At 40.4% G+C, this 27,665-nt stretch overlaps 1 protein-coding gene across 1 annotated transcript; it reads left to right on the top strand.

The window, feature by feature from the left end:
- Positions 1–269: 269 nt before the first annotated feature.
- On the top strand, positions 270–17,014 carry BZW1 (basic leucine zipper and W2 domains 1). The gene is made up of 12 exons (XM_082657649.1): positions 270–380; positions 1,561–1,634; positions 3,899–4,075; positions 6,472–6,566; positions 7,355–7,420; positions 8,038–8,173; positions 8,916–9,025; positions 9,161–9,331; positions 9,785–9,931; positions 10,444–10,582; positions 11,935–12,057; positions 12,483–17,014. Exons 2-12 carry the CDS (start codon positions 1,571–1,573, stop codon positions 12,512–12,514), a joined length of 1,260 nt encoding a protein of 419 aa, XP_082513775.1. The 5' UTR covers positions 270–380; positions 1,561–1,570; the 3' UTR covers positions 12,515–17,014.
- The last annotated feature ends 10,651 nt before the right edge of the window (positions 17,015–27,665 follow it).

Genomic DNA, 27,665 nt, shown 5'->3' with positions numbered 1-27,665 from the left:
GGGGTGGTGGGGGATATTCGTTCTCCTAACCCCTCCATGTGCTAATTAAGAGGCCGGAGGACACGGCGATGGAAGAAAGATGGGCTAGTCTAGGCTAAGTTTCCGGGAAATCTGGAATCCAATAGAGGAATAAAAAATCTTTGAAAATCCTCTTCGCTTCCTTTGCCTCCTTTCCCACCCCACACCCCGAAGCCGCCATCAGGGAGGGGCGGGCAGAGCACCAGAGGAAGAAATCTCGCGATAGGAGACCGGCCGGGGCGGGGGTGGCACCTCTTCCCTCCTCCTCCCCTCCTCTCGTTAGTTCCGGTCGCAGAGGAGACACCGCTGCAGTTGCCGCCACCTCCGGGATTTCTGGCTCTTTCCTCTTCGCCTTAAATTCGGTGAGGCGCAGGGCCCGCTCGTCTCGGGCCGAGGTTGCGGCTCGTAGTCGCTGGGCAGAGGATGAGGGAGGCGGCAGGTCCTGTGCGGCCCGGTTTGGATGGGCCCGGGCGGAGGCCGCCGCATGAGGCCGGATCAGATCCGGCGCCGGGATTCAGAAGTCGGGGCCGCTGCTTCAGCAGGGAGGCCGAGGGGCGGGTGCCCGGGCCGGAACGTGGGGCCCGAGTGTGCCCCGCGGCGCCACAGGCGGAGGCAGTGGGCTGGGCAGGTCCCCGTGCGGCCCTGCCCGGCCTGGGTAACAAAGCAGCCGTGGCCTCTGTTTGGTGATGTATGCGTGGGGGGTTTCGGCAGGCGGGGCGGAGGAGCCGCCACCACCACTGCGGCCGCCTCCGCTGCTCTCCCGGGAGGGAGGGCGGATGTACGGGGCGGCTGGGCCCCAGGCGCGAAGCGCCTCGGCGCCTGTGGTCCGCTCGCTGCAGCGGCCGCCACCGTCAACGACGGGGTCAGTAGAGAGGGGGCTGAGGGCGAGGAGTCCCCGCCGTGCCCAAGGGGGTCCTGGGCGGGAGGCACGGGAAGGGTTGGATGGGGAGACACGTGCCCAGGGAGGCGGCTTGTATTGTAAGGTATGGGGCGGAGAAGGCTAGGCCGGCTCTCAGCCCCTTTCTCAGGCTGGAGTGGTGCAAGCGCACGCTGCGGTCACGGGCACGACTTCAGAGTAGGGTAGTGCTCCTCATAACTAGGCCCCTCGATGAAGGGATTCGCCCTCTGATAGCGTCTTTAAATTGACGTGCATATTTGGGATACCTCCTGACTGTGGTGGTCATCTCTGTTAGTCCTCTGTGGTGCTCAGAGTGGTGGAAGATGTAGGCGAATTTAAAGAGGAAGAGACTAACCTCTGTTTATGGTGGGTGATTTGCCACTAGTCGTTGTGGCGCTGAAAAGTCATTTAAAAGTGTGCTTCACATTTCATCTTTAAAGGGTTTTGTGTAGGAAGAAATGCAGGTTTTGAACTTAAGTTTAATTCAAGCAAAGGTAATTCTGTGTGCCTGCCCCAGGTCTCTTGCTAGACTTTAAGTGTATGTTCTATATGGTTTACATGTGACTAGGCCAGGGTTTGATACTTTGTTTTTAAAATGGATGTTGGGGCACTGATATTTTTAAGGCCTTATTTTTCCCCCCCAGGGTGTCTTTTATGAATAATCAAAAGCAGCAAAAGCCAACGCTATCAGGCCAGCGTTTTAAAACCAGAAAAAGAGGTAAATATTTATATTTTAATATCTCTCTTCAGACCTCCAAAGTAACTTTTATGTCTTGGTTCCTCTGGCAAGCTATTGCTTAGCATTAAAACCTAAAGAGAAAGTACCGAAAGGAACTTGAATTTCTAGTTGACTGCCATTTCAGATACATCCTTAATATTTCTACTACCTTTAAGACTTTTGGTATCAACATATATGTATCTAAGCAGGTTAGTGAATGATGTTTTTGTTGTGCAGATAAAGTGCCTCTAAAAAAGAGAAAGTATGGGCTGCATTTTCACTCGCTGAATTTCATTTAAGGAAACTTTTGCTTGAGGGAAAAGGTTAATTTATAAAAGGAGAGCTCCTAACGTGACTACTAGTTTCACCCAAACTGTGTGAACATTTGTGGGAGAAAAATCAGACTTTAACCCATGGAAGTTAATTATGGAACAGAGTTCACATTGCAGTGTCTTTTGAAACTATTCCCTCACAAACTTAGTAAGAAAACTACGAGAATTATATTAACTACTTCTGTGTATTATCAGGTACTTCAATGAATATTGAATTCTGTAGCAAGGCACTGCACTAGTGACACACAGTTAAGTGAGATGTGGTCTCAGATATATTTTGTATTGGGTTTAATATTTTACCCCTACACTTTTCAGTGTTGTTGCTCAAAAGCACATATTGACCTTATTTTACAGGAAACTTTTAGGAAATAGAGAACTGGATAGGCTGCTCGTTATAAATTGTGTTTTTCTATCCTGAGTGGCAGACACTTTGAAATATATATTACAGAATCTTTTATGATTTCTGATTGTAGCCTGCCCCCTTACAGCAGGGAGACCAAGGAGTAATTGGATTCTAGTCTTTGCAGATTCATTTAGATTTAAGCCAGTAAATTTTCTCAAGAGGAGGCATAGAAGTTGGGAACCAGAGCAATTCTGCAGTAATGGAAAACTCTGTATCCTCAAGTTATGTGGATTACTGATACCGCCTTTGTGTAAATATAGTATCAAGTAGTTTTATTATTGTTGTTAGTACCAGGAAGAGATGTCACTTCCCCAGTTCCAGATTGCGATCACTCGTGGCCTCCTAGTCCTTGATGATTGGGTCCTGGGTATGGTGAACAACCATCCCAATTTGCCTGGGACTGAATAGAGTTCCCAGGACACAGATCCTTTCAGTGCTAAAAACAAGAAAGTCCTAGGCAAACAGGGAAGAGTTGGTCACCCTAGTGCTGTGTAGAAATTAAGATATCATCTAACCTAGATAGGGAAATCAAACCCTACCCTGGAGTGTGTGATAGCAGCACAGTAAAGGCTAGGTATGTACCCAAGGCACTTTTCAGAATGCTTTATATTTTATTTATGTCATTTAATATTCACAACAACTTTATGAGATAGGTCCTACTCTTAATCACCATTTTACCATAGGGAAATTCAAACATGAAGAATGGGGCCAATTGCTAAAATTCAGACAGGCAGTGATCTCGATTTGAATCAGGCAGTTTGAATCCAGAGCCCTTACTCATAACTGCTACATGACATGTATTGGATACTCAGTAAATGTACTTTCTAAAGATTACCTTAATAAGTATTAAATGAGTGATTTTTTTTTTTAAGTAGAAAGTGTTATGGGCACTTTTAAAGAAAATCAAGAGCTCCCTTTCACTCAGGAATGAAGTTTACCTGAGGTATAGAAGATATCCTAAATTTCAGAAAAGCTCAGAGGCAATGGAAGAGCATTCCAGGTGGAAATGGTAACCTGGCAGTAGGAACACACCAGCTCATTTAGCTCACTTAGGAGACTTGTGTGAAAAAATAGTGGGAGAAAAGCCACACACTTCCTTTTTTTTTCCCCCCTGCGGAGCTCAGGCTCCGGATGCGCGCAGGCCCAGCAGCCATGGCTCACGGGCCCAACCGCTCCGCGGCACGTGGGATCCTCCCAGACCGCGGCACGAACCCGCGTCCCCTGCATCGGCAGGCGGACTCCCAACCACTGCGCCATCAGGGAAGCCCCACACTTCTTATGATAGGCAGTCCTGCCTTGCACTTGTAGAGGTGCAACTTGCAAAGCACGTGTGTTTAGTCTCCTGTTGTGTTTGCTTGTGTTGCAGGTCTTGGGTAATCTAGGTAGTGTTTGTTTTTTCCAGCTATTGAAATAAATGAAATTGTGATGAATGTGGTTAACTTATTCAGTAGTTATAGCTTCATAAGGTTATGGTTTCATGGTATTTTAGTAAGCCTTTTAAAACTGAATGTTTTGGGGTTTTCCCCCAGATGAAAAAGAGAGGTTTGACCCTACTCAGTTTCAAGACTGCATTATTCAAGGCTTAACTGAAACTGGTACTGATTTGGAAGCAGTAGCAAAGTTTCTTGATGCTTCTGGAGCAAAACTTGATTATCGCCGATATGCAGAAACACTCTTTGACATTCTGGTGGCCGGTGGAATGCTGGGTAAGTGTCTGGGTCTTGTGGGAGGTGTGTTGTATGAGGATTATGTAGAATCCAGAATATGAACTATTTGACAAACCTATCAAATCAGGGTGGCTTTTTTTTTTTTACCCCCTTAGGATTTTCCCATTTTTTTCTTCTCAAATTATAGTAAATTTGCCAGTTGCATTGCTCTGTCTAGCTTTATATTTGAAATCCATTACAGAACCATAACATTTGGGGAAGACTTGTCTGACATATAAGTCCCAACAATATCTTCCATCAGTGATTTTTCCAACTTGTGTTTGTACACTCTCAGTTAATGAAGAAATCCCTATCTCTTGTTCTGTCTTACCAAATACTTTATAAATTTAACCCTCGTATCCGAGGGTTCCGCATCCATGGATTCAGCAAACTGTGGATCAGAAATAAAAAATATTCCCTGGAGTGGTGGTGGGAGATTGTCCAGAATGTTCCAAAAAGCAAAACTTGCATTTCCCATACTCCAGTAACTATGTAGCATTTACATTGTATTCTGTTTTATAAGTAACCTAGAGACTGTTTAAAGTATACATAAGGATATGTGTAGGTTATATGTAAATACTATGCCCTTTCATATAAGGGACTTGAGCATCTGCAGATTCTGGTATCCACGACGGTCCTGGAACCAATTCAGGACAGCTCTGTACCTGAAGACTCTAATCCTGCACTCTTCTATGTATTAGCCACTAGCCACTTGTGGTTATCAATCACTTAGAATGTGGCTAGTACAAATTCAGAGGTACTGAAAATGTAAAATACACATTGGATTTTAAAGACAATGCTAAAAAGAATGTAAGATATCTCTAATATTTTGAATACTGAAATGTTAAAATCAATATTTTTGATGTGTTGGGTTAAAGTATATCAAAATAATTTCACTTTTTTTTAAACTTATTTATTTTTGGTTGCGTTGGGTCTTCATTGCTGTGCATGGGCTTTCTCTAGTTGCGGCGAGCAGGGGCTACTCTTCGTTGTGGTGTGCAGGCTTCTTATTGCGGTGGTTTCTCTTGTTGCAGAGCACGGGCTCTAGGCACGTGGGCTTCAGTAGTTGTGACTCGGGGGCTCAGTAGTTGTGGCTTGCGGGCTCTAGAGTGCAGGCTCAGTAGTTGTGGCACATGGTAGTTGGTCCGTGGCATGTGGGATCTTCCCGGCCGAGGGCTTGAACCTATGTCCCCTGCATTGGCAGGCAGATTCTTAACCACTGCGCCACCAGGGAAGCCCCTCACCTTTTATTTTTAATATGGCTACTAGAAGATTCATAGTTACATTATGTGCTCACATTATATTTCTACCCATAGCCCTGCTGATTTACTCCTGCCTCCACCCTCAACAGGCTCAGACTATCTTAATAGAATGTGCTACTTAGTTACATATTTTCAAAGGATACTGGTAATTTCATTTCCATGGCTCTTTAAAGTATTCCAAAATGTTTTCACAATAACAGTGTATTGAACCTCGGCCAAGCTGATAGAATCAGAACTCTATTTGTATACATGCAGAATGGAGTCTTAGAGAGGCTTCAGTAGCTTGCATGTGATCAAACAATTGCTCAGTGGTGGAACAGGAACTTAAATGTTCATATGTTCTAATGCCTAGTCAGATGAGTATCTCTTTTATTGTAGTATCAGTTGTAGTAAGAAATGGGAAACATACCTATTTTCTATTCATAATACTGCTATCAGTAAGCCGCTTTTTAAAATGCTTTTTAAAGGATCGTTTTTAATAAGATTTTCAAACATATCCTGGAGAGAATAGTGTAATAAACTAAGGATCTGCTATCCAACTTCAGCAATGTTTAACGATCTTACTTCATCTGTTACCCCACCGACTTCATCTCCCCTCCCCTGTATTTTAAAGTGTATGTCAGACATCATTTTATCCATAAATACTTACAAATGTATCTAAAAGATAAAGTCTCTAACTTGCAGGTTTTTATAGCCCAGCCTCTTTGGAAGTTTATGAAAGGTTTTCTATATGGAAAGTCAGAACCAATTCTGAACATCTCCACTTGAGTGACAGATTTGGCACTGCTGAATTAATGCAGTGAGTGAGTTTCATTGGGTTGCTGAAGAGGGTTATTTTATTTATTCCAGTAAATTGTTTTCACTTTGTTCACACGTATTGAACCAACCAGCCATGTTCCTACTGAGAAATTGACTTCGCCTTCAAATCATCTCAGAATTTTTATCAGTTTATTTTATAATGAGAATCCTTACAGAAAATAAGATTGACTAGTATATACAGAGGTTGAACTATAATGTTGTACACCTGAAACATAAAAATAAAAAGTTAAGTTAAAGTTTAAAAGAAAGTAAGATTGAAATAATTACTAATTTTAAATGAAGGTCATTGTAAATTTTTTGTAAAATATACCTTAGCCCCAGGTGGTACACTGGCAGATGACATGATGCGTACAGATGTCTGTGTGTTCGCAGCACAAGAAGACCTAGAGACCATGCAAGCATTTGCTCAGGTAAATTAAACTTTACATAATTATTTCAGTTAACTGTTACCATCTAATGTTTAAGGAATATTCTGCTTTTAAGAGATTGCTGGTAGCAGGTTGAAGGAATCTGAGCTGAAGGTTTAGAGGTGTTCTGGGTGTACAGTATGATGGTTTAGGAACTTAAAAATGTGCTGAGGAAAACAAAATAGAAAAAAATTGAATCAGCTCTCCTTTTCCTGTTTGTCCCTCTAAAATTAATCCATTGTTTAGGGAAAAAATTCAAGCTGAAAAAGGAAAATCAGTTCCCTGTCGTGATTTTCATCACTAAATTATTCTGCATGTAGCTTTTTAAAGGTGAATGAGGCAGATTAGCTTCTTTACCAGTCAGAATCTCATTTGAAAGTTGCATACATAGTTATGCTTGTGTTACTGTAAGCAAAGAATTAAAATGCATCTAACCTAGGGATTGTTGTCTATGTCATTAGGAAAGTAGAACTATATTTTATGATCCTATTCTGTTAATATCCTACAAATGGGTAAATGACTTGTATTTGAGCAATAATTAGTCCATGCTTTGATATTTGGCAATAAAATCTATTGCAGGGTGGCAGTTAAAGTGTTAACAGTATTGGTATATTGTAGGATTTGGGAATTGACAGACTTCCCAAGCTGGTTTAAACATCTGATGAAAGGTTCACTTCTTTGCTATTCTGGAGATACTGTGGAGAGGTCTTAGTTGCCCTGACTTAGATCTTTTGGGAATCTGACATTTTTACGTATGAGGTTATCATTCAGTTCCTTTACTATTCTTACAGGTTTTTAACAAGTTAATCAGGCGCTACAAATACCTGGAGAAGGGTTTTGAAGATGAAGTTAAAAAGGTATGAGCAGCAATATGCTTTGTGGAAAACAGAAGGTTGGGGTCAAAGAAGGGAATGTTAAATCCTAATTCTGCCACGGATTTGAGATAATTTTAGATATTTAGGTAGGCTGTCTTTGAAATGAAGTTTGGGGGTCTATCATTTTGTAATTTGCTGTACACTGTTTCTTAGCTCTATATCCAAACAAGTGGCAAAGGGGTTAAAATCCAAGTGGGGTTTGTTTAGTAGACAGAGAGTAGCAGATCAGAGCTAACAAGGAGAAATTTAACATACTTGCTCTCTGAGTCTTAGATATTCTACATATAAGTGCACAGAAAATTTGGTAAGGTTAATAGTATCATTTAATGAATATGAGACACTGTCTTAATTATTAACTCATTTAATATTCTCAAAAGCCCTGTGAAACAAGTTTTATTATCCACATTCACATATGAGAAGACTGAGACAGAGGTTAAGTATCTTGCTCAAGGTCACTCAGCTAGTGAGTATTATAACCAAGATATAAACTTGGATGGTTAGGCCCCAGAGCCCACAATTTTAACCAGTATAATATGCTTTACTGCTTCTATTTATGTAATGCATTTGCTCTTTTAACCGTTAACTATTTACTTTTATAGCTGCTGCTGTTCTTAAAGGGTTTTTCAGAGTCGGAGAGGAACAAGCTGGCTATGTTGACTGGTGTTCTTCTGGCTAATGGAACACTTAACGCATCCATTCTTAATAGCCTTTATAATGAGAATTTGGTTAAAGAAGGTAATCAACCTTTAGTAAAGGATGATCTTTAGTTGGCTGAGGGTGGAGTAGATAAGAGCCTGAAAGATGAACTGATATGAAAGTTAAGATATAGTTTATGTAGATTTGACTTGTGTGATAGTCTTAGTTTTTTAACTAGTATCCTTAAATTTAATTGGTTCATTTCAGCTCATTAGTTATTTAATGTATACCTTTGGCATTTAGACTTAACAACTGTCTATCCAGGGTCTAGACAAAATGTGATTGATTGTAAAGTAAAAAAAAAATGTTGTGGAAACCCAGAGAGAGATTAATCCCAACTGGGAAACTTGGGAACATCTTGAATAGAGAAAATGGGGAAAATGGCAAGCTGAAAAAGAAAATAAGTTCCCTTTTGTGATTTCCATAGTTAAATTTTTCTGTGCAGTAATTTAAAAGCTAACTTCTTTTTATTGCTTAGAGTACTGAGTTATTTAACATGCCTTATTTTTTATTCTCACAACAACCCTGTCAAGTGTTAAGAATTGTTACTCTCATTTTACACATCAGAAAACAGTTTAACTTGACTGACAGTACACAACTAGCAAATGGTAGAGTAGAGAAATTGGAGTAGAATGGCAAGCAGTGGCAGAGGGAAGTTCAGGGGTAAGCTTGGGGATAAAGTGAATAATCCTGTGTGGTGGAACCTCAGAGGGAGGAAATGGGAGATAGTCATTGAAATCCAGGCAGGTACTTCTGTTAAGTAAGCTCTGTTTTTCTACAGGGGTTTCAGCAGCTTTTGCTGTAAAGCTCTTTAAATCATGGATAAATGAAAAAGATATCAATGCAGTAGCTGCAAGTCTTCGGAAAGTGAGCATGGATAACAGACTGATGGTTTGTAACTTTTCATTCTTCACAGTCTTGAAAGCTTAATAGGCAACTTTCCCATTTTTAATCTGTGAAACGAGGAAAAGTGTTTTTCTTAATCTGATTTGAAGACCATTTAACCAGATTAAATTCTCCTTTCAGGAACTTTTTCCTGCCAATAAACAAAGCGTTGAACACTTCACAAAGTATTTTACTGAGGCAGGCTTGAAAGAGCTTTCAGAGTATGTTCGGAATCAGCAAACCATAGGAGCTCGTAAGGAACTCCAGAAAGAACTTCAAGAACAGATGTCCCGTGGTGATCCATTTAAGGATGTGAGATATTCTTATTTAAACTATCTTTATATGGCCAAGTTTCTGGCTAAGAAAATTTTTACTCATTTCAGAAACTTCAAAGTATTTCACCAGTGAGTTTTATAATAGCTATAGAATGTTATGCTGGGACTTTGCCTCAGTCTTTTTCATATTCATTGCCTTATGGGTACCCAGAAATCATAACACTTGGGGATTTTTGTAAGGTGCAAGCCAATAGACAGACCTTCTGTTTCCATCTTGGTCTTTTCCTAGGTAGTTCGCCTATGTGTAATACAGGGTTTGAACTAGAAGTCCGTACCTCCTTGTTCTAAAAGTTCTATGATTATATATGGTCTCCTGGTCATTGCTAGTGGCATGGAAAGGTGTTTATGCTTTTGTGAAAGGTCTGAGTTTCATGTGTGTAGTATCTACATATCAAACTTATTTCTGTACTAAATTTGGATTCTTTTGCAGATAATTTTGTATGTCAAGGAGGAGATGAAAAAAAACAACATCCCAGAACCAGTTGTCATCGGAATAATATGGTCCAGTGTAATGAGCACTGTGGAATGGAACAAAAAAGAGGAGCTTGTAGCAGAGCAAGCCATCAAGCACTTGAAGGTATTAGAACTGTGCCTTGGTAAAACATTATTCTTGTAAGTGGGGGTAAGTGAACTGTCAGTGTACTTTTCTAAAAGGATTTATCACATCCTGTGCTTCCTGGGGATAAACCACCAGTAAGTAGACAAATAACATATTAACTATTGATGATAACCTTTTAAAAAGTCTGATTTGGGCTTTCTTTGGCTCACAGGTTAAAAACAAATACATGTTTAAAAGTAGATTGAACCTGTAATATGGTCTTTGCTTTTGAGAGAATATTGGAAAACAGGAGGATTCTTTTTTTTTCCCTTTAAAATGTTAACATTGTATTCACAATTATCTGGAATCCTTGGTGTAGTATTGCTTTTTTGATTTAAATGCTTAATTTTTCTGCTTTACTCTTTTTTTTTAACTTCCACTAAACAGAATATAATTCACAGTGATTATAAAAGATGAGTTATGTCTTAGGAATTTATAATAGACGGCCATCGTACTAAATGACTAAATCTTTTCTCCCTTCCCTTTAAAAGCAATACAGCCCTCTACTTGCTGCCTTTACAACTCAAGGTCAATCTGAGCTGACTCTGTTACTGAAGATTCAGGAGTATTGCTATGACAACATTCATTTCATGAAAGCCTTCCAGAAAATAGTGGTGCTTTTTTATAAAGGTAATTTAAATTTTGAATTTTGTGAATACATTTGACAAATATCCTAGGAAACTCAAAATAATTCTAATGAGTAGTTCTCTGAACGTCAGCACCCTAAAATATTTTACTCTAATCACAGGACTGAGTTGTCTCTGATTTAATTAGTTACTTTTGAGTGCATTATCTTTAAAAAATCTCTAAAGCTTATTAACAAGTTAAAATTTAAAGCCTTCTTGATGAGGCCTCAAACTTTGCCTCCTATATTCCCCCAGTCCTCTTCCCCAGACAGATGATTTTGTTGGTTCCCATATTTTAAACTTAGAGGTCTACCTGCATCCCTGCATCCCCAGGTTTGGTTTTGTTTTGTTTTTTAAAGGATAGGGTAATGAACTCCAAGTACCCTGTGCTTCAGTGATTATCAACTTGTGGTTAGGTTTCTTTAAAGTATCTATACCTCCACTTCCTCCACTCAGATTGTTTAGAAATAAATCTTAGAAATCTTCATTTAATTCTGGAAAAGTTAGTAATTAACTTTTAATTTTATCTATAAAACACATGGACTTTTAAAAAATCACAGTACCATTTTCACACCTAAAAAAAAAAAAAAAAAATTAAAGAATTATCTATGAGATATCCCTGATCATTTATCACAAGATTTCTCAACCTTGGTACTACTATTTTGGGCCAGATAACTATTTTGTAGGTGACTGTCCTATGCACTGTAGAGTGTTTAACAGCATCCCTGGCATCAGCCCAATAGGTGCCAGTAGCACCTCTCCCCAGTGTAACAACCAAGAATGTCTGTAAACATTGTCCGGTGTCCCCAAGGGATAAAACTGCCTTCAGTTGAAAGAATCACTGGTTTAATAAGGTTGATTTCCTGTTTGTAGGTTCATACATTGGCCACAAGTTGATAAAAAGTTTCTTAATGTAGTGTTCTCATTTCATCTTTTCTACTTTAAATTTTAATTCATTGAAGAAACCAGTTAAGAGAGTTCTGAACACAGATTTATTTTGTAAGCAACCGAAATATTTGCTTTTCAGTGAGATCTTTTTTGCCTTGAAGGCGTTTGCACCTTAGGGCAGGGGGTCCCCAAACTCCGAGCCACGGGCCGCTACCGGTCTGCGGCCCATCAGGAGCCGGGCCGCACAGCAGGAGGTGAGCAGCGGGTGAGCAAGTGAAGCTTCATCTGCCGCCCCCGTCGCTCACGTGACCACCTGAGCCATATCTCCCACCCCCACCCCGCCATGGGAAACCGGTCCCTGGTGCCAGAAAGGTTGAGGACAGCTGCCTTAGGGGGTTTCTAACTCTGCCTTAGTTAGAGAAGTACTGTATGAAAACTCCACAAATGTAAAGGTTGCTCTCTTTATAGCTGAAGTTCTGAGTGAAGAACCCATTCTGAAGTGGTATAAAGATGCACATGTTGCCAAGGGGAAAAGTGTCTTCCTTGAGCAAATGAAAAAGTTTGTAGAGTGGCTCAAAAATGCTGAAGAAGGTAAGTCTTTTCATTTGAGCAGGTTTTTTTTTTTTTTTTTTGGTAAAGCCTGAGAACTTATTTTAACGTGGCCAAGAGTATGTCCATACATGTTGCCTTCTTTCATTCAGGTACCATTTTGTATGCGAGTACAGATTTTTGTTCATTTATGACAGACCTGCAAAAACTTATTACTTTAAAGTAGGTGAGGAAAACTAGACTTCAGGTATTTTGATGGCTTGGCCATAATACTGTCATTCTTAGGAAATTAGAAAATTTTGAGAATAGTTAATATTTATGAATTTTGAGGTTTACAAATGAATACATTTAATATCCCCCTCATATGAGTAGAGCATTATTAATAAAATTCCTTAAATAAAGTTATAAACAGAAGTTTTGCTTTCTGATACCATGTAATGCTTGACTGCACTTTTCCCCTTTTCTAGAATCTGAGTCTGAAGCTGAAGAAGGTGACTGAATTTGAAACTACACCCTCAGTAAAGCAAACAGGAATTGTAGATAAAATGTCATGTCTCATGTGTCCTGGTTCTTACATCTTCCTACCTCCCTATATCAAGCATGATATAAGGGCTTTCATGGCAAATTTTATTTTAACTGTTTCTATGGTTACTGGAAATGTTGGATTTAGTTTCTAAAACCATGTTTTAAGTAGCTACAGGAGCTATAGATTTGAATCTAATGTTGCATTAGTCTTTTCAGTTATCTTCTACCTCCTGTATTTTCTACTGTAATAATGTAATTTAAGGCCTTCCACAATGAACAGTTCACTTTTTCCCTGGGTTTTCTATATAAACAGTTTTCAAGATATGATTTGGTTAAAAATAATTTGTTATAAAAATTCTGTTTGCAAATTAAACTGTAAAAGTATCCAGAGTCTCAGAAGGCAGTGATTTGTGTGATAATTTGGTATGCCCAAAGCCCTGCTCCTCAATGGAAATCTCATATACAGTAGATTCATTTACATGAATCTTGAGTATTGGGACCACTGCTTGCATGTTGATATTTTCTTGCATTTTTAACCCCAGATGTACTTGAGCTCAATTGTTTGCTCTCTGATTTTCATTCCTTAAAATGAAGCCATGGAGAACAAACTTGAAAGTGAGGTGTTTGGGAAATTGTATGTGGTGGTGGTGGGAAGAAAAAAGTTGAGCTTTTACCCATTGAGAAACCTCTGCATTCAGTTTGCTTCTTTCTAGACAAAACAAATGAATATTCTTTTCATACCGCCATTTTCAAATATACCTTGGAAAAGCATTGTCATTTAAAGTATTTTACAGTTGTCATACACTTAGATTGGTAAGAAAGGACTCATAAAACAGTATAAGTAAAGCAAATGACTGTACTAAACCCAGAAAATTGTTGAAAGAAAAGTGGTTATTAGCATGTTCTGATTGGGATTCTAAATATAACTCAGATTTCCTGTTGGCTTAGAGTATTTGTTGCAAAGAATGAAGTGCAGTGATAATGATTATCCTACTTGGTCATACTGGGCCAGCTTCATTCTCTTCACAGATTCATATATGACTCAAGCATCTGCCTACTAATTTACCCCAGTTGCCAATATTTTAAATTGCCATGAGCCAAATATCTCTTCTGTACAGTTGATCCATTTATTTTAATGGCTGCCTTTTAATTTCCATCTTTTCTTGCTGCTACCCATTTTTATATGTAGTCATTAGAAAAGAAAATGTGGCCACACTTTTTGGTGGAAAGATTTCATGTTAAAAGTGAACATTTTGAAAGCTGTTTTGATTGGTGAAAGAAATGAGCTTGGAATAATGCCGCCAGAGACTGCGTGGGAATTGCCCCTTTCAGAGGTGCCATTCTTAGGAGCTAAAAATTAGGTGTTTAAAAGTTTATCTTGAGGGAATAACATGTAATATAGTTTGAAATAAAGGTATAATAACCTTATGAAGAAGAGCATCATAACTGATACGGTTGTGAAGGGGGTGAAATTGTTAAATGAATGACTTTGATAAAGCTTTCATGCGCAGACAAAATGTATTCACTAGGTTTCTACATAGTGATCTGCTTTTACTTTGTAATTTGTAGTCCTTAAAAGACTTTTTTTTTTAAATAAAGTCCATCCTTACACTTAGGTTTATATAGGTTAATCTTTTTTTTAATTTTTTTGTAATTTCCATGTTAATGCCTACTGGTAACTGTATGTTATGCATTCAGACATCTCTACTATGTAAGCATTAAATAATTGCTCTTTTCATCCTTATGACCCCCAAACTGTAAACACCTACACAGAATTCTGATGTAGCAGAAACTACATTAACGTTTCTACAACCAAATCATTGCATGTTACTTGCAGTACAGAGTGCACCTTATTATATACTGTGTATAGTGAAAATGTATAGTCTTCCAGAACTACATTATGATCTCTGATCACAGTTTTTTCCTTCATGGCAAAGTAGTGTTTACTTACTACAATATCATAGTAAATGGATAAAGTCACCTGTGACAGTATAGTGTAAAGAAAGGGAATGCTTTCTAAAAAGGATTTGCAGATTTTCATTTTGAATTTTAAGTGGCAATTTTGAATTTCAGCTGCCAGTGCCAACCTCAAACCTGTAATTCTTAATATAGTTGTTAAGATTGTACTTGTAATTATGATCAGATAAATGTTAATTGATTTTCCTAACTTGGTGTCAGTTTCTAAGGATAAGTCTCCTCTTAGATGCCATAATTAAATGTGTTTAGAGCTGATGATAAATTTCTTAATCTTAATTATTCTGGGAGTATTGCCCTAGAGACATTATGTTCTTACGAAAATTCCAAATACCAAAAATGCCACAGGGTATTTTGACATAGCATAGTGACGGTGGGGAGAAGAAATGCCTGTGACAGAGATTGACTTATAATTCAGTGTTTCTTAAAGCTTTTTTTCATCAACCCCAGGCCCAAAGCCTTTTAAACTTTTTTTAATAGTGCCCCAGTGAATTTTTTTGGCCACGCCACACAGCTTGTGGGATCTCGGTTCCCCAACCAGGGATTGAACCCCAGCCCTTGGCAGTGAAAGTGTGGAGTCCTAACCACTGGACTGCCAGGGAATTCCCCCCATTGAATTTTAGTATCATAGATATGCTGTATATATATTATATCTGCTTTATACATGAAAAGAGTAAGGGGGTTTTTTGGTCCTACTTGGGGGTGACACCACCTCCGCTTGAGAATGCGGATCCTAATATATCTTTTTTAAAAGGGGAGGGGACCTAGTGATAGACATTTGCGTTGGCGAATGTATCTTTATGTGTGTCCAGATCTTGAAGCAGTATTTTTTTCTGCCAGGGTCACTAGAAAATAGAAGAACTTTGTTTTCTGCCAGTCACCATCTTATAATAGCTGTGCTTTATACCCTTCCCACCATAGGCATCAGACAAATCATTTCCCATTGGCTTTGGAGGTCTTGCCAGATTCTTACTTGACTTATAAATGTATCATAAATAGAATCATTCAGGTTCCTTCTCATCTATAAAAATCAATTAAAATCCTAGGTGAATGATTTATTTTAATTAAAGTTGTTCATTATAACACATTGATAAATGGCATTGAAATTTTACTGATGAGTCGACTGTCATATTCAAGTAGGCTGCTTGCAGGAACTGATAGAACTATTGGTTGATTTAAAGTGTAACATAGATGCCAAAGTTCTAGTGTACATTATTACCTAGACTACTGAATTATCTTTGTAAAAATTTCCTCAGATGCTATTTACAGGTGCCATGTAAAATAGGCTAATGTGCATTTCTATGAGAATTCTGGTAAACTGCCTTGCTATGATTTTTCATGTAAAGTATTAGTCCTCTAGTACTGATATAGGGTATGTCTATTCACCAGCCTACTGAAACCTAGTGGTTTGAAATATTATTAATAAGTTTTTAAGAAGACTTTATTTAAGTGGGATCTAGAAGACGTGATAAGTACTTTTGACTTCGAAATAATGAATTTATAATTGGCCTCTGTCTAAAAACTTGAATTGCAGTGGATTTGTACCTAAACACAATCTTATGCATAATTGTGTGAAATTTGGTATGGATCAGAAAGGCTTCCAAACTCCCTTTCCCTCCCCACTTTTCGTCCTTCTGTTTAACTCTGGGCTATATTAGCAGCCATATTATATCCAATCATTTTAATTTTCCAATGCACCTACAATCCTTTTATCCTTATTCTAAGATTATCATTTCACCTCTTAATGAAAAAATGGTGAGGATACTTTACAAATTCACTCTATCACTGTCAATTTAGTAACTCTTAATAACCTTAGTTAAAGTAAAAGCTCAACTGCTTGTGCCTACTACAGTGCCGTAGAGGAAACGTGGCAGCAAATCTGCGCAGTCCTTTGCTTTGTAGACTTCACCTAGAGGGACCAATATCTTATTAAACTATGATATGATTAGAATGGTTATGGTTGTATTACTTACTGCTGCAGGTCTGGGAACTATGCATTAAATGTGTGTAATGAATTTGGGGTGCTACAAAGTTATCAAATATAACTGAGCTGTTTCAGGGAATTTCCAGTCAGTGTAACCATTTTAAAATAGGATGAAAATAGTTTAAACCATATTTTTAAGCTTGAAATCCTGAAGGCTGTGCTTCAAGTTGACTTAGAGGTAAACCTATTGGGGAAATAAGTGACCCACTTACAGACTGAAGCCCCTATTACTTCAGAAAGATGTTCTACATTTTCTGGCATCCTGAGAATAAAATATTATGTCTGTAAGTACACCTCATTTCCATTTTAGTTAGGACTAATGGATCCTCATGTGGCAAAAAGCTGAAGAATGGAGAAAACTGGGTAGCTGATAATCCAGATAGTTCTTGGCACTCTGAACAACCTCAAGTACAGCCATCCAAGCCAGTGATTATATTGCTGCATTATTTCTCTGTGAAATTTGCTTCTTGTCTGTACCCTTGAAATTGAATAAAATTTCATGAGACTCCTTATTAATGTAAAGAGAAAAGCAGTGACTTGCACTGGTTGTTGTATGCTAATAACCTTTGAGTGCTGGGGTTGGTTAACACTCAGTCCTGTCCTGGTCCTTACTGTTTTGACTTCGTGTTTAAAGTACCATCAAAAGGCCTGTGCCCCTCAGAAAATTTTTTTTTCTCCAAACAACGTTTGCTTTTGTTTGGCTCACGTGTACTTCAAACTCCTATCCAAACACGTACATATTCAAAAAATGCCAGTGTTTCACTTCGTAAAATGTAATGGCATCTACCCTCTCCAGAAGGCTTCAAGTCCCTTCCCTTTCAGCCCTCACATCTAACAGATCAAATCCTGCCTATTCCAATTACTGAAATCACTTCTCTCCAGTGCCATCACCTGAATTCGAGCCATCAGCATCTATCAACAGCCATAGTAGTATTTAAATGCCAGTGTAGTTTGTTGTAAGGCGTTTGCCTTTGCCTGGAGGGCGCTGCATAATTCTTTAACTTAATCCGCCTTCCCCTCATTCACCACTATATACCCAGTATCCAATATTTGTCAGGTAGTAAGCAGTAACGTTTTATTTGAATAGGTGAAGTAATGAGAACAAATCCAGTGTTTCCTGGATTAGAAGTTGAAGGTATGAAAAAATGCACTGAGGGGGATGTTTACGTGTAGAATGAAGGCTGTTGTGTGAATTACAAATATTTAGAAGCAACTTTCTTTAGAAAAGATGAATCCAAGATTTCTGTTCTGTGGTTAGGGTTGCCATGACTGATGGCGGCCAGGATGGATTAGAGGCTGTCAGTCAACGGATGCATGCTGCTGGGTGCTCCGCTGAGTTCAGGGCTGTGGAGGTGAGCAGGACTGGATGCCTGAATTCAGGCCTAGAGGAGGAGGCAGGTAATGGAGAGTGAGGTGAGTGCAGAGCAAGGATGCTGGAGGTGCTAGCACATTGGAGAGAGTCCACTTCAAGGGCTATCACCTACCACTCAAATCCCATGAGGGAAGCTACACTGGACAAAGTACGGTTTGCAAGCCCTCGACATCAAAACAGTGCATGCCTACCTGAAACACAGTCTTGGAGAAAGCTGTCTCACTCATCTACGAGCTGTGCGATTGAGGCAAATAATAAAACTCTGAGCCTTCTTTTCTGCGTCTGTAAAATCAAATGATGCCCATCTCATGGAGTGGTTGAGGCGTTTGCAACGAAATCTATTTAAATAAAAGAGGTGCTTGATGCAGTACTTGTCACATAATCACTCAGTGAATAGTGGCTATTATTTTTATTTGGCAAGGAAAGATGTGTTCATGGGGAACTAAGAGCCCTGGCAGGTTTCTTGTTTGATTTGAACTGGTAAAAGGTAAGGGAAGTTCCAACAACCATCATCATCGTGCCTGCTTTAGCAACGTGTAGAAAGACCCCTGATGACAACTGAAAGCCTCATGGGCTAGTAAGAATGAATGTCATGTTTTCTAAGTGTGGTCAAGCATTCAGAGTAAATGTCCTCCCAAGACTTCATTCTCACCTTTTTAACTTTTACATTTAACAATGTAAAAGTTAAAAAGCTACAAAGACAACAAGAGAGAAGAATTAATGGCAGATGAAAAATAATCAGCTGTTGGAAGAAGGAAAGCAGATAGATGACCTACTGGCTTGGCTTTAGCTTTCTCTGTTCTAAGCCCCTGTAGCACAGCAGAGAGCTAACAACCATGAGAAGCAGACTGATACTGCAGGGCCCAGGAAAGTTGGATATTGGGACCACTAGTTTTTCTAAGGATGGGAGTAAGGACTGGAGCTGAAAATAGATGCGCTTACTGGGCTCTGTACAGAGGAGTAGCCACCTCCTCTATCCCTTGCCCTTATGCCACCTGCTCACTGCCCTTCCACAAGTTCAGCAGAAAATGGGTTACCATCTGGAGAAACTGGGGAGAAATGACAGGGGCTATGGACTGGTTGATACCAGACACAGATGAGAGTAAGCACCGTATTAAAATTCAGAACCAAAAAAGTTAATAAAGTGGGCAGATCCCTAGCACTATACCCCTGTGTGGCAGACGTATCATGGTCCCCAATATTAATTTTCTGATTTTTTCTTAGAATCCCCAACTTTTAGCTGGACACGTCTGCTCAGAAAACATCTTGCCAGCCTCCCTTGTAAGCAAGTGTGGCCATATGATTAAGCTACAGAGGGTGGGATGGGCTCTTTCTAGTACCCTTAGAACAGAGGTCCCCAACCCCCGGGGCCGTGGACCCCTACCGGTCCACGGCCTGTTAGCGACTGGGTCGCACGGCAGGAGGTGAGTGGTGGGTGAGCGAGCGAAGCTTCATCTGCCGCTCCCCATTGGTCCCCACCACTCCCCACTGCTCGCATTGCCGCCTGAACCAGACCCTCCCCACCTCCGCAAAAGTTGTCTTCCACGAAACCAGCTCCTGGTGCCAAAAAGGTTGGGGACCGTTGCCTGAGAGGAAGAGGCTATGTCTTTTTTCCTTCCCTATCTCCTTCCTGCTAGCTGGGAAATGGGCACAATGACTGGAGTTCAAACAGGATCCTTGGACCGTAAAGAATTGTGGAGAATTGCAGAGCAACAAAATAGGAAGAGCCTGAGTTCTTGACACAAACAGCATTCCATCCCTGGACAACCTACATCTGGACTTCTTTCAGATAATAAAGAAATAAAATTATCTTATTTAAATCATTTTTATTTTAGGTCCCCTAACACATGCAGATGAATGTAATCCTGAATGGTTATTTTAAAATATAAAGAGGGACTTTCCTGGTGGCACAGTGGTTAAGAATCTACCTGCCAATGCAGGGGACACGGGTTCAAGCCCTGATCCAGCAAAATTCCGCATGCCACGGAACAACTAAGCCTGTGCGCCACAACTACTGAGCCCGCGTGCTGCAACTACTGAAGCCCACGCACCTAGAGCCCGTGCTCTGCAATGAGAAGCCCGCACACCTCAAAGAAGACTAGCCCCCATTTGCTGCAACTAGAGAAAGCCCACGCACAGGCAACGAAGACCCAATGCAGCCAAAAAAATTTTAAATATATATATATATATATATATATAAACATAATAGACTTGAGGAGAAAATCCAAATAGATCAATCATCTCAGGAAAAGAAATCAAGTGGTAGTGTGTGAGAGATGATGAAGCTATCATCTCACAGCTCCGGACCCTTTCTTCCTATGTGATGCTGGGGCTGGGACTCTGCCGACTACCTTTCTTTTATGTCATCTGGTTCCCAGTTAGGCTCTGCCTATAGGGGGTTCTAGAGGGAGACTGGAATGATGAAGAACTTGCTCCTTCCTGTTTGCTTCCTGTTCGTGTCAGTGTCACCGCAGCAATGGCCCTCACCCTGGCAGTGGCACTTGGGTCCATTTTGCAGTAATCCCATACTACCAGAATCAGTCTTATTATGGTCACTCTCAAAGATACCAGCACCAGCCAGTTGGCATTTTCCTCTCAAAGGTCTGCCCCCAGCTCTGTGAAGTTCATTCTCTGAGTTCAAGGCTCTAGTACCAGCCAGGTAAGGGCACCTCCCCAAGCTAAATCCCAGCTCTTTGGGCTCTCTTCTAAACCTTTAAATTATTTTAATAATCCAAACATCTTTCCTTTTTACCCCCAGCCATAGAGATGATTTCTACTTCCTGTAATTACTACCTCTGTGATACATTAGTATTCCCTCTTTGCCTTTTCAATTCTCTAGTTCTTGCTTTAAAATACTTTATATTAAATCCCTCTGTTAAAACAATTCGATTTTCTCTTGTCTCCTGGCTGGAAAGAATTGGTACCAGGAGTGGTCCTAGAAAATTCTGAAAGAAGGGTATTTGGGATCTGGTTTGTACTTGAATGCACTGCTGAGCTTTTTGTCAGTGGGAAACAGAAGTCGAGGAATCTATGGCATGGAATAGCATCCCAGTTAATCAAATCATCGATGAAGCACTTACAAATGAAGTGTTTGAGGAACCAAGTGCCTGCTGCATTTGGCGATTATTGCAATAGTGATTACTACAAGGACTGTGGCTTGGAATGGCTGCATCTGAATGCATGAGACACCACAGAGGTCTGAAGGCAATGAGATCACAGATTCAAGGTGCTAAAAAAAAGAAACCAGAATGCCAACCAAAAATTCTATATCCAGCAAATTTATCCTTCAAAAATGAAGGAAAATTTGAGACATTCCCAGAAAAACAAAAACTGAGAAAATCTGTTACTAGAAGACCTGCCCTACATGAAATACTAACGGAGTCAGTCCTTTAGGCTAAAATGAAGACAGTGGGGACTTCCCCGGTGGAACGTTCAGCGGCTAAGACTCTGCGCTCCCAATGCAGGGTGCCCAGATTCGATCCCTGGTCAGGGAACTGGATCCCACATCCACAACTAAAATTCCCACATGCCACAACTGAGATCCCGAGTGCTGGAACTAAGACCCAGCGCAGCCATATAGATAGACAGACAGACAGATAGATAGATATTTTTTAGAAAAAGGACACTGGATAGTAACTCAAACTCACATAAAGAATGTTGGTAAATGTTACTACATAGGTAAATGTAAAAGATAGTATAAATGTATTTTTTGTTTCTAATTCTTTTTTCTCTCCTGATGTATAATGCAAGTACCATAAACCAATGATGATAAAACTGTGTTGATGAACCTCTGATGTCTAATGATGTAATTTGTATGACAGTAATAGCACAAAGAAGACTAGAGAGAGCACAGCTACATAGGAGCAAACTTTTTGCATTCTATTGAGCTGGATTCCAAAAGGTAGTCCCTGACGAGCGAGCTGCCGAGAGCAGGTACTCAAGGAAAACAAGAAGGAAGCTTCATGGGCTTTTACGACCTAGCATGACTTCTGCTATAGTCTATTATTTGAAGCAGTTACCAGTGCCAAAGAACATGTGAAGTGGGAGATACTGTGGTAGATATTTTTGGAAAAGTTCTGCCACACCTATCTTACAGAAATACTTGTGTTTGTTAAGAGGAAAAAAAAGCAAGAGGTGCAATCTCATTTGTAAAGTTTAAAAATGTATACAGGGCTTCCCTGGTGGCACAGTGGTTGAGAGTCCGCCTGCCGATGCAGGGGACACGGGTTCATGCCCTGGTCCGGGGAGATCCCACATGCCACGGAGCGGCTGGGCCCGTGAGCCATGGCCGCTGAGCCTGTGCGTCCGGATCCTGTGCTCCACAACGGGAGAGGCCACAACAGAGGCAGGCCCACGTACCGCAAAAAAAAAAAGTTTGCAGTTCATATGGAAACACAGAAGACCCTGAATAGCCAAAGCAATCTTGAGAAAGAAAAACTGAGTTGGAGGAATCAGGCTCCCTGACTTCCAACTATACCACAAAGCTACAGTAATCAAGACAGTATGGTACTGGCACAAAAACAGAAATACAGGGCTTCCCTGCTGGCACAGTGGTTGAGAGTCTGCCTGCCAATGCAGGGGATGCAGGTTCGTGCCCCAGTCCGGGAAGATCGCACATGCCGCGGAGCGGCTGGGCCCATGAGCCATGGCCGCTGAGCCTGCGCGTCCGGAGCCTGTGCTCCGCAACGGGAGAGGCCACAACGGTGAGAGGCCCGCGTACCGCAAACAAACAAACAGAAATATAGATCACTGGTACAGGAGAGAATGCTCAGAGATAAACCCACGCACTAATGGTCACCTAATTTATGACAAAGGAGGCAAGAACATACAATGCAGAAAAGAAAGCCTCTTCAATAAGTGGTTCTGGGAAAACTGGACAGCTATGTGTAAAAGAATGAAATTAGAACACTCCCTAACATCATACACAAAAATAAACTCCAAATGGATTCAAGAGCTAAATGTAAGACCAGACACTATAAAACTCTTACAGGAAAACATAGGAAAAACACTCTTTGACATAAAACACAGCAAGATCTTTTTTGACCCACCTCTTAGAGTAACAGAAATAAAAACAAAAATAAACAAATGGGACCTAATGAAACTTAAAAGCTTTTTGCACAGCAAAGGAAACCATAAATAAGACAAAAAGACAACCCTCAGAATGGAAGAAAATATTTGCAAATGAAACAACAGACAAAGGATTAATCTCCAAAATATACAAACAGCTCATGGAGCTCAGTATCAAAAAGCCAAACAATCCAGTTCAAAAATGGGTGGAAGACCTAAATAGACATTTCACCAAGGAAGACATATAGATGGCCAAGAGGCACATGAAAAGATGCTCAACGTCACCAATTATTAGATAAATGTAAATCAAAACTACAGTGAGGTATCACCTCGCGCCGGCCAGAATGGCCATCATCAAAAAATCTACAAACAATAAATGCTGGAAAGGGTGTGGTGAAAAGCGAACCCTCCTGCACTGTTGGTGGGAATGTAAATTGATACAACCACTATGGAAAACAGTATGGAGGTTCCTTTAAAAACTACAAATAGAACTAGCATATGACCCAGCCATCCCACTACTGGGCATATACCCTGAGAAAACCATAATTCAAAAAGAGTCATGTACCACAATGTTCATTGCAGCTCTATTTACAATAGCCAGGACATGGAAGCAACCTAAGTGTCCATCGACAGATGAATGGATAAAGAAGATGTGGCACATATATACAATGGAATATTACTCAGCCATAAAAAGAAACAAAATTGAGTTATTTGTAGTGAGGTGGATGGACCTAGAGTCTGTCATACAGAGTGAAGTAAGTCAGAAAGAGAAAAACAAATACCGTATGCTAACACATATATATGGAACCTAAAAAAAAAAAATGGTACTGATGAACCTAGTTGCAGGGCAGGAATAAAGATGTAGGCATAGAGAATGGACTTGAGGACACGGGGCAGGAGGGGGAAGCTGGGGCAAAGTGAGAGTAGCATCGACATATATACACTACCGAATGTAAAACAGCTAGTGGGAAGCAGCAGCATAGCACAGGGAGATCATCTCAGTGCTTTGCTATGACCTAGAGGGGTGGGATAGGGAGGATGGGAGGGAGGCTCAAGACAGAGGGTATGTGGGGACATATGTATGCATATGGCTGATTCACTTTGGTGTACAACTTCACAGTACTGTAAGCAATTATACTCCAATAAAGATCTATTAAAAAAAAAGTGCAGGGCTTCCCTGGTGGCGCAGTGGTTGAGAGTCCGCCTGCCGATGCAGGGGACACGGGTTTGTGCCCCGGTCCGGGAAGATCCCACATGCCGCGGAGCAGCTGGGCCCGTGAGCCATGGCCGCTGAGCCTGCGCGTCCGGAGCCTGTGCTCCGCAACGGGAGAGGCCACAACAGTGAGAGGCCCACGTACCGCAAAAAAAAAAAAGTGCAGCTAAGACATCAATTTAGGGGTAACAATCTGAGATTGGGGCACTATCCTTCAAGATGTGTTATATACTTTGAACCAATGACCATCATGTGCTATTGTTTCCCCACTGGATAGAATGCATGACTCGGGGCCAGCAACCCAGTTGGGAACACTCCTGAACTGGAGGTTTTGTTCCAAGGACAGGAGGAAACTTCTGCAAGGGGACACCCAGTGAGTTCCACTAAACCTAAGGCTTTGACTGCTGCCTGATTATCTGGGCCTTCTTATGTTGGCTGACCATAAGCCAAGTAAAGGTGTTAGTATATCACAGGGAAATGGGCCTGATTATTATGAAAGATAGGGTTGCTGCCACAGGGGCAAGGCAGAATATGTCTGGAACTTTAAGGACTTACTCTTGGTATGTCTATGACTTGATAATTCCAAGTGGGCAACTGTAGCAACCATGGTCTTAAAAAGGCAAGGTAAGCAGAGACTGAGTCGCCTCAAAAGGGATGAAAGTCTGGGCATCCCATCGATGAGAAGCAAGCATTCTCAACTAGCAGAGTGTGAATCTACAATGTGTGGCAGACGAGAGGGTGATAAATATTAACACTGGCCTCAGGACCAATTATAGCAGTGCAGGCTTTATAGCTTATTCTAATCAACCTCCACTTACAAGTGTTTGGGTGTTTTTTTGTTTGTGTGTGTGTGTGTGTGTTTAAATTATGACCAGCCACCACCTGGAGGATGCAGTGTCAGGACAGAGTAAACTTAATGTAGGGCCTGAGGTGGGGCAATGGTTAAGAATCTGCCTGCCAATGCAGGGGACACGGGTCAAGCTCTGGTCCGGGAAGATCCCACATGTCACAGAGCAACTAAGCCCATGCACCTAGAGCCCGTGCTCCGCAACAAGAGAAGCCACCGCAGTTAAAAGCCCCTGCACTGCAACGAAGAGTAGCCCCTGCTCGCCACAACTAGAGAAAGCCCACAAGCAGCAATTAAGACCCAACGCAGCCAAAATAAATATTTATAAAAAAAAAAGCACAAAATTTAATCTAGAGGCTTAAATCCTTTACAAAAATTAACTCAAGATGGATCATAGACTTAAATATAACACACAAACCTATAAAACTTCAAAATAACATGGGAGAAAACCTAGATGATCTTGGGTACCAATGACTTTTTAGAAACCTACCACCAAAAGCGCAACCTACGAAAGAATGACCAACCAGACTTCTTACAGATCAACTTCTCTGTGAAATACGATGCCAAGAGAACAAGACAAGCTAGACTGGGGGGAAATCACAATTTCTCACAAAACTAAAAATACTCTATTTGATCTAGCAATCGCAGTTCTTGGTATCAATCCAAAGGAATTGGAAACTTAAGTCCACAAAAAAATCCCTGCACACAGATGTTAAAGGCAACTTTTTCTTAAGTTAAAAACAAACATGTCCTTCAATAGGTGAATAAACTGGTATACCGAAACAATGGACTATTACTCAGCACTTAAAAAAAAAAAGGAATTACAAGCAGATAATGAAGACTAACTACTGGAAAAAGAAAACATGAAGATGAAGAGCTAATATCTGAACAAATGGAGATGGTCTATGAAAATGTTTGAATGTTATTTGCCTAAAAACTCCAGAGACTTCCCCTGGTGGTCATGGTTAAGAAGCTGCCTTCCAATGCTGGGGACTTGGGTCCTCGGGGAACTAAGATCCCACATGCCGTGGGGCAACTAAACCCATGCGTGCACTAGAGCCTGCGTGCCACAACTAACTGAGCCCACGCACAACTAGAGAGAAGCCCATGTGCCACAACGGAGACCATGTGCAGCAACGAAAGAGCCTGCATGCCACAATGAAGACCAGACATGGCCAAATAAATTTTTAAAAATAAGATAAAAAGTCCACATAATCTTAGAGAACAGATGTTTATTATTTGCAACCAGAATGCTTTAGTTCTTGATGGCCCTCTCTGGTACACATCTATTTTGTAATAGGTACAAACCACCTTGGAAAATATATGCTCATACAGGTTCTTTTTGTAAAAGATATTTATGATAGACAATTGTGAACTGCACAGAGACTAACATGGAATGTTCCAGAAAGAACTAGGATAAAACAGCATTAGGTAGTAATGCTGCTAAGTCTTTATTAGTGTTACCATGTAAATGAGTGAAAGTTTCCATTTTATGTGGTTTTAGGATACTTAAATTCAGATTTTTTATTTTTTTAATTTGATTACGTACGTTTGTAATTTACATTATTAACGAGGATATGCCATGTATAATTTTAAAAATTGCAGTAAAAGTATATCCGTACCACACAACTCTACTGTTGCAATGCTTCCTACAAAGAGGGCTCTTCTACTGGGTTCCTGACCAGGTGTTTGCATGTGGGGAGCACTACCCAAAGTTTAGATCTTGCAGTGTCTTTCAGAATTTAAAAAATTAACTGGGGACTTCCCTGGTGGTCCAGTGGGTAAGATTCCATGCTCCCAACGCAGGGAGGCCCGTGTTCCATCCCTGGCCAGGGAACTATATCCCGCATACATGCAGCAACTAAGAAGCCTACATGCAGCAACTAAGACATTTGCATGCCACAACTAAGAACTGATGCAGCCAAAATAAAACATAATAAATTAAAAAAAATAAATTGTAAGCTAAAAAGAAATGAGCTATTAAGCTATGGAAACACAGAGGAACCTTCAATGCACATTACTCAAAAAGTGAAAGCCAATCTGAAAAGACTACATACTACACGACACCAACTATGACAGTCTAGGAAAGGCAAAACTAAGGACAGTAAAAATATCAGTGGTTGCCAGAGGTTGGAGGTGAGAAGGATGAATAGAGCAGAGTTTTAGAGCAGTGAAAACACTCTGTATCCTATAATCCTAAATACATGAGGGATGTGGATAATGCGGGAGGCTATACCTGTGTGGAGCAAGAAGTATACTGGAAATCTCTGCACCTTCCTCTCAATTTTGCTGTGAATCTATAACTACTCTAAAAAAGTCTTTAAAAAAAAAAAAAGCCAACTGTGTAGAATCCTAAATTCCCCACTAACTTAAGCCATTTGTGGAATCCCACTGAGGGTGACAAGAAAGCAGCAATATTAAATTTGGGAATAAAGGGAGCAAACAATTCTCTTGGCTCATCTCTAGTTTTTTGTATTCTATAACCTGGTTTCATTGCATTTGGTTTAGAGAAGGAAGGCGTAACTCCCAATGCTGGCAACCCCTAAAATGCAAACAAAGCTAAACATTTCCAAAGACTTAAGGAAAACTCCAGGAAGAGATACACATCCATTCTTACAATAACAGGTAGAACAAAAATGGTGCTAAAAACAAACTATACAGATTCATA

This window comes from Grampus griseus, assembly GCF_964374135.1.
Source record: "Grampus griseus genome assembly, chromosome: 7".
Lineage (NCBI taxonomy): Eukaryota > Metazoa > Chordata > Mammalia > Artiodactyla > Delphinidae > Grampus > Grampus griseus.
Note: the sequence above shows the minus strand (reverse complement) of the source record. Positions and strands in the feature narration are given on the sequence as shown.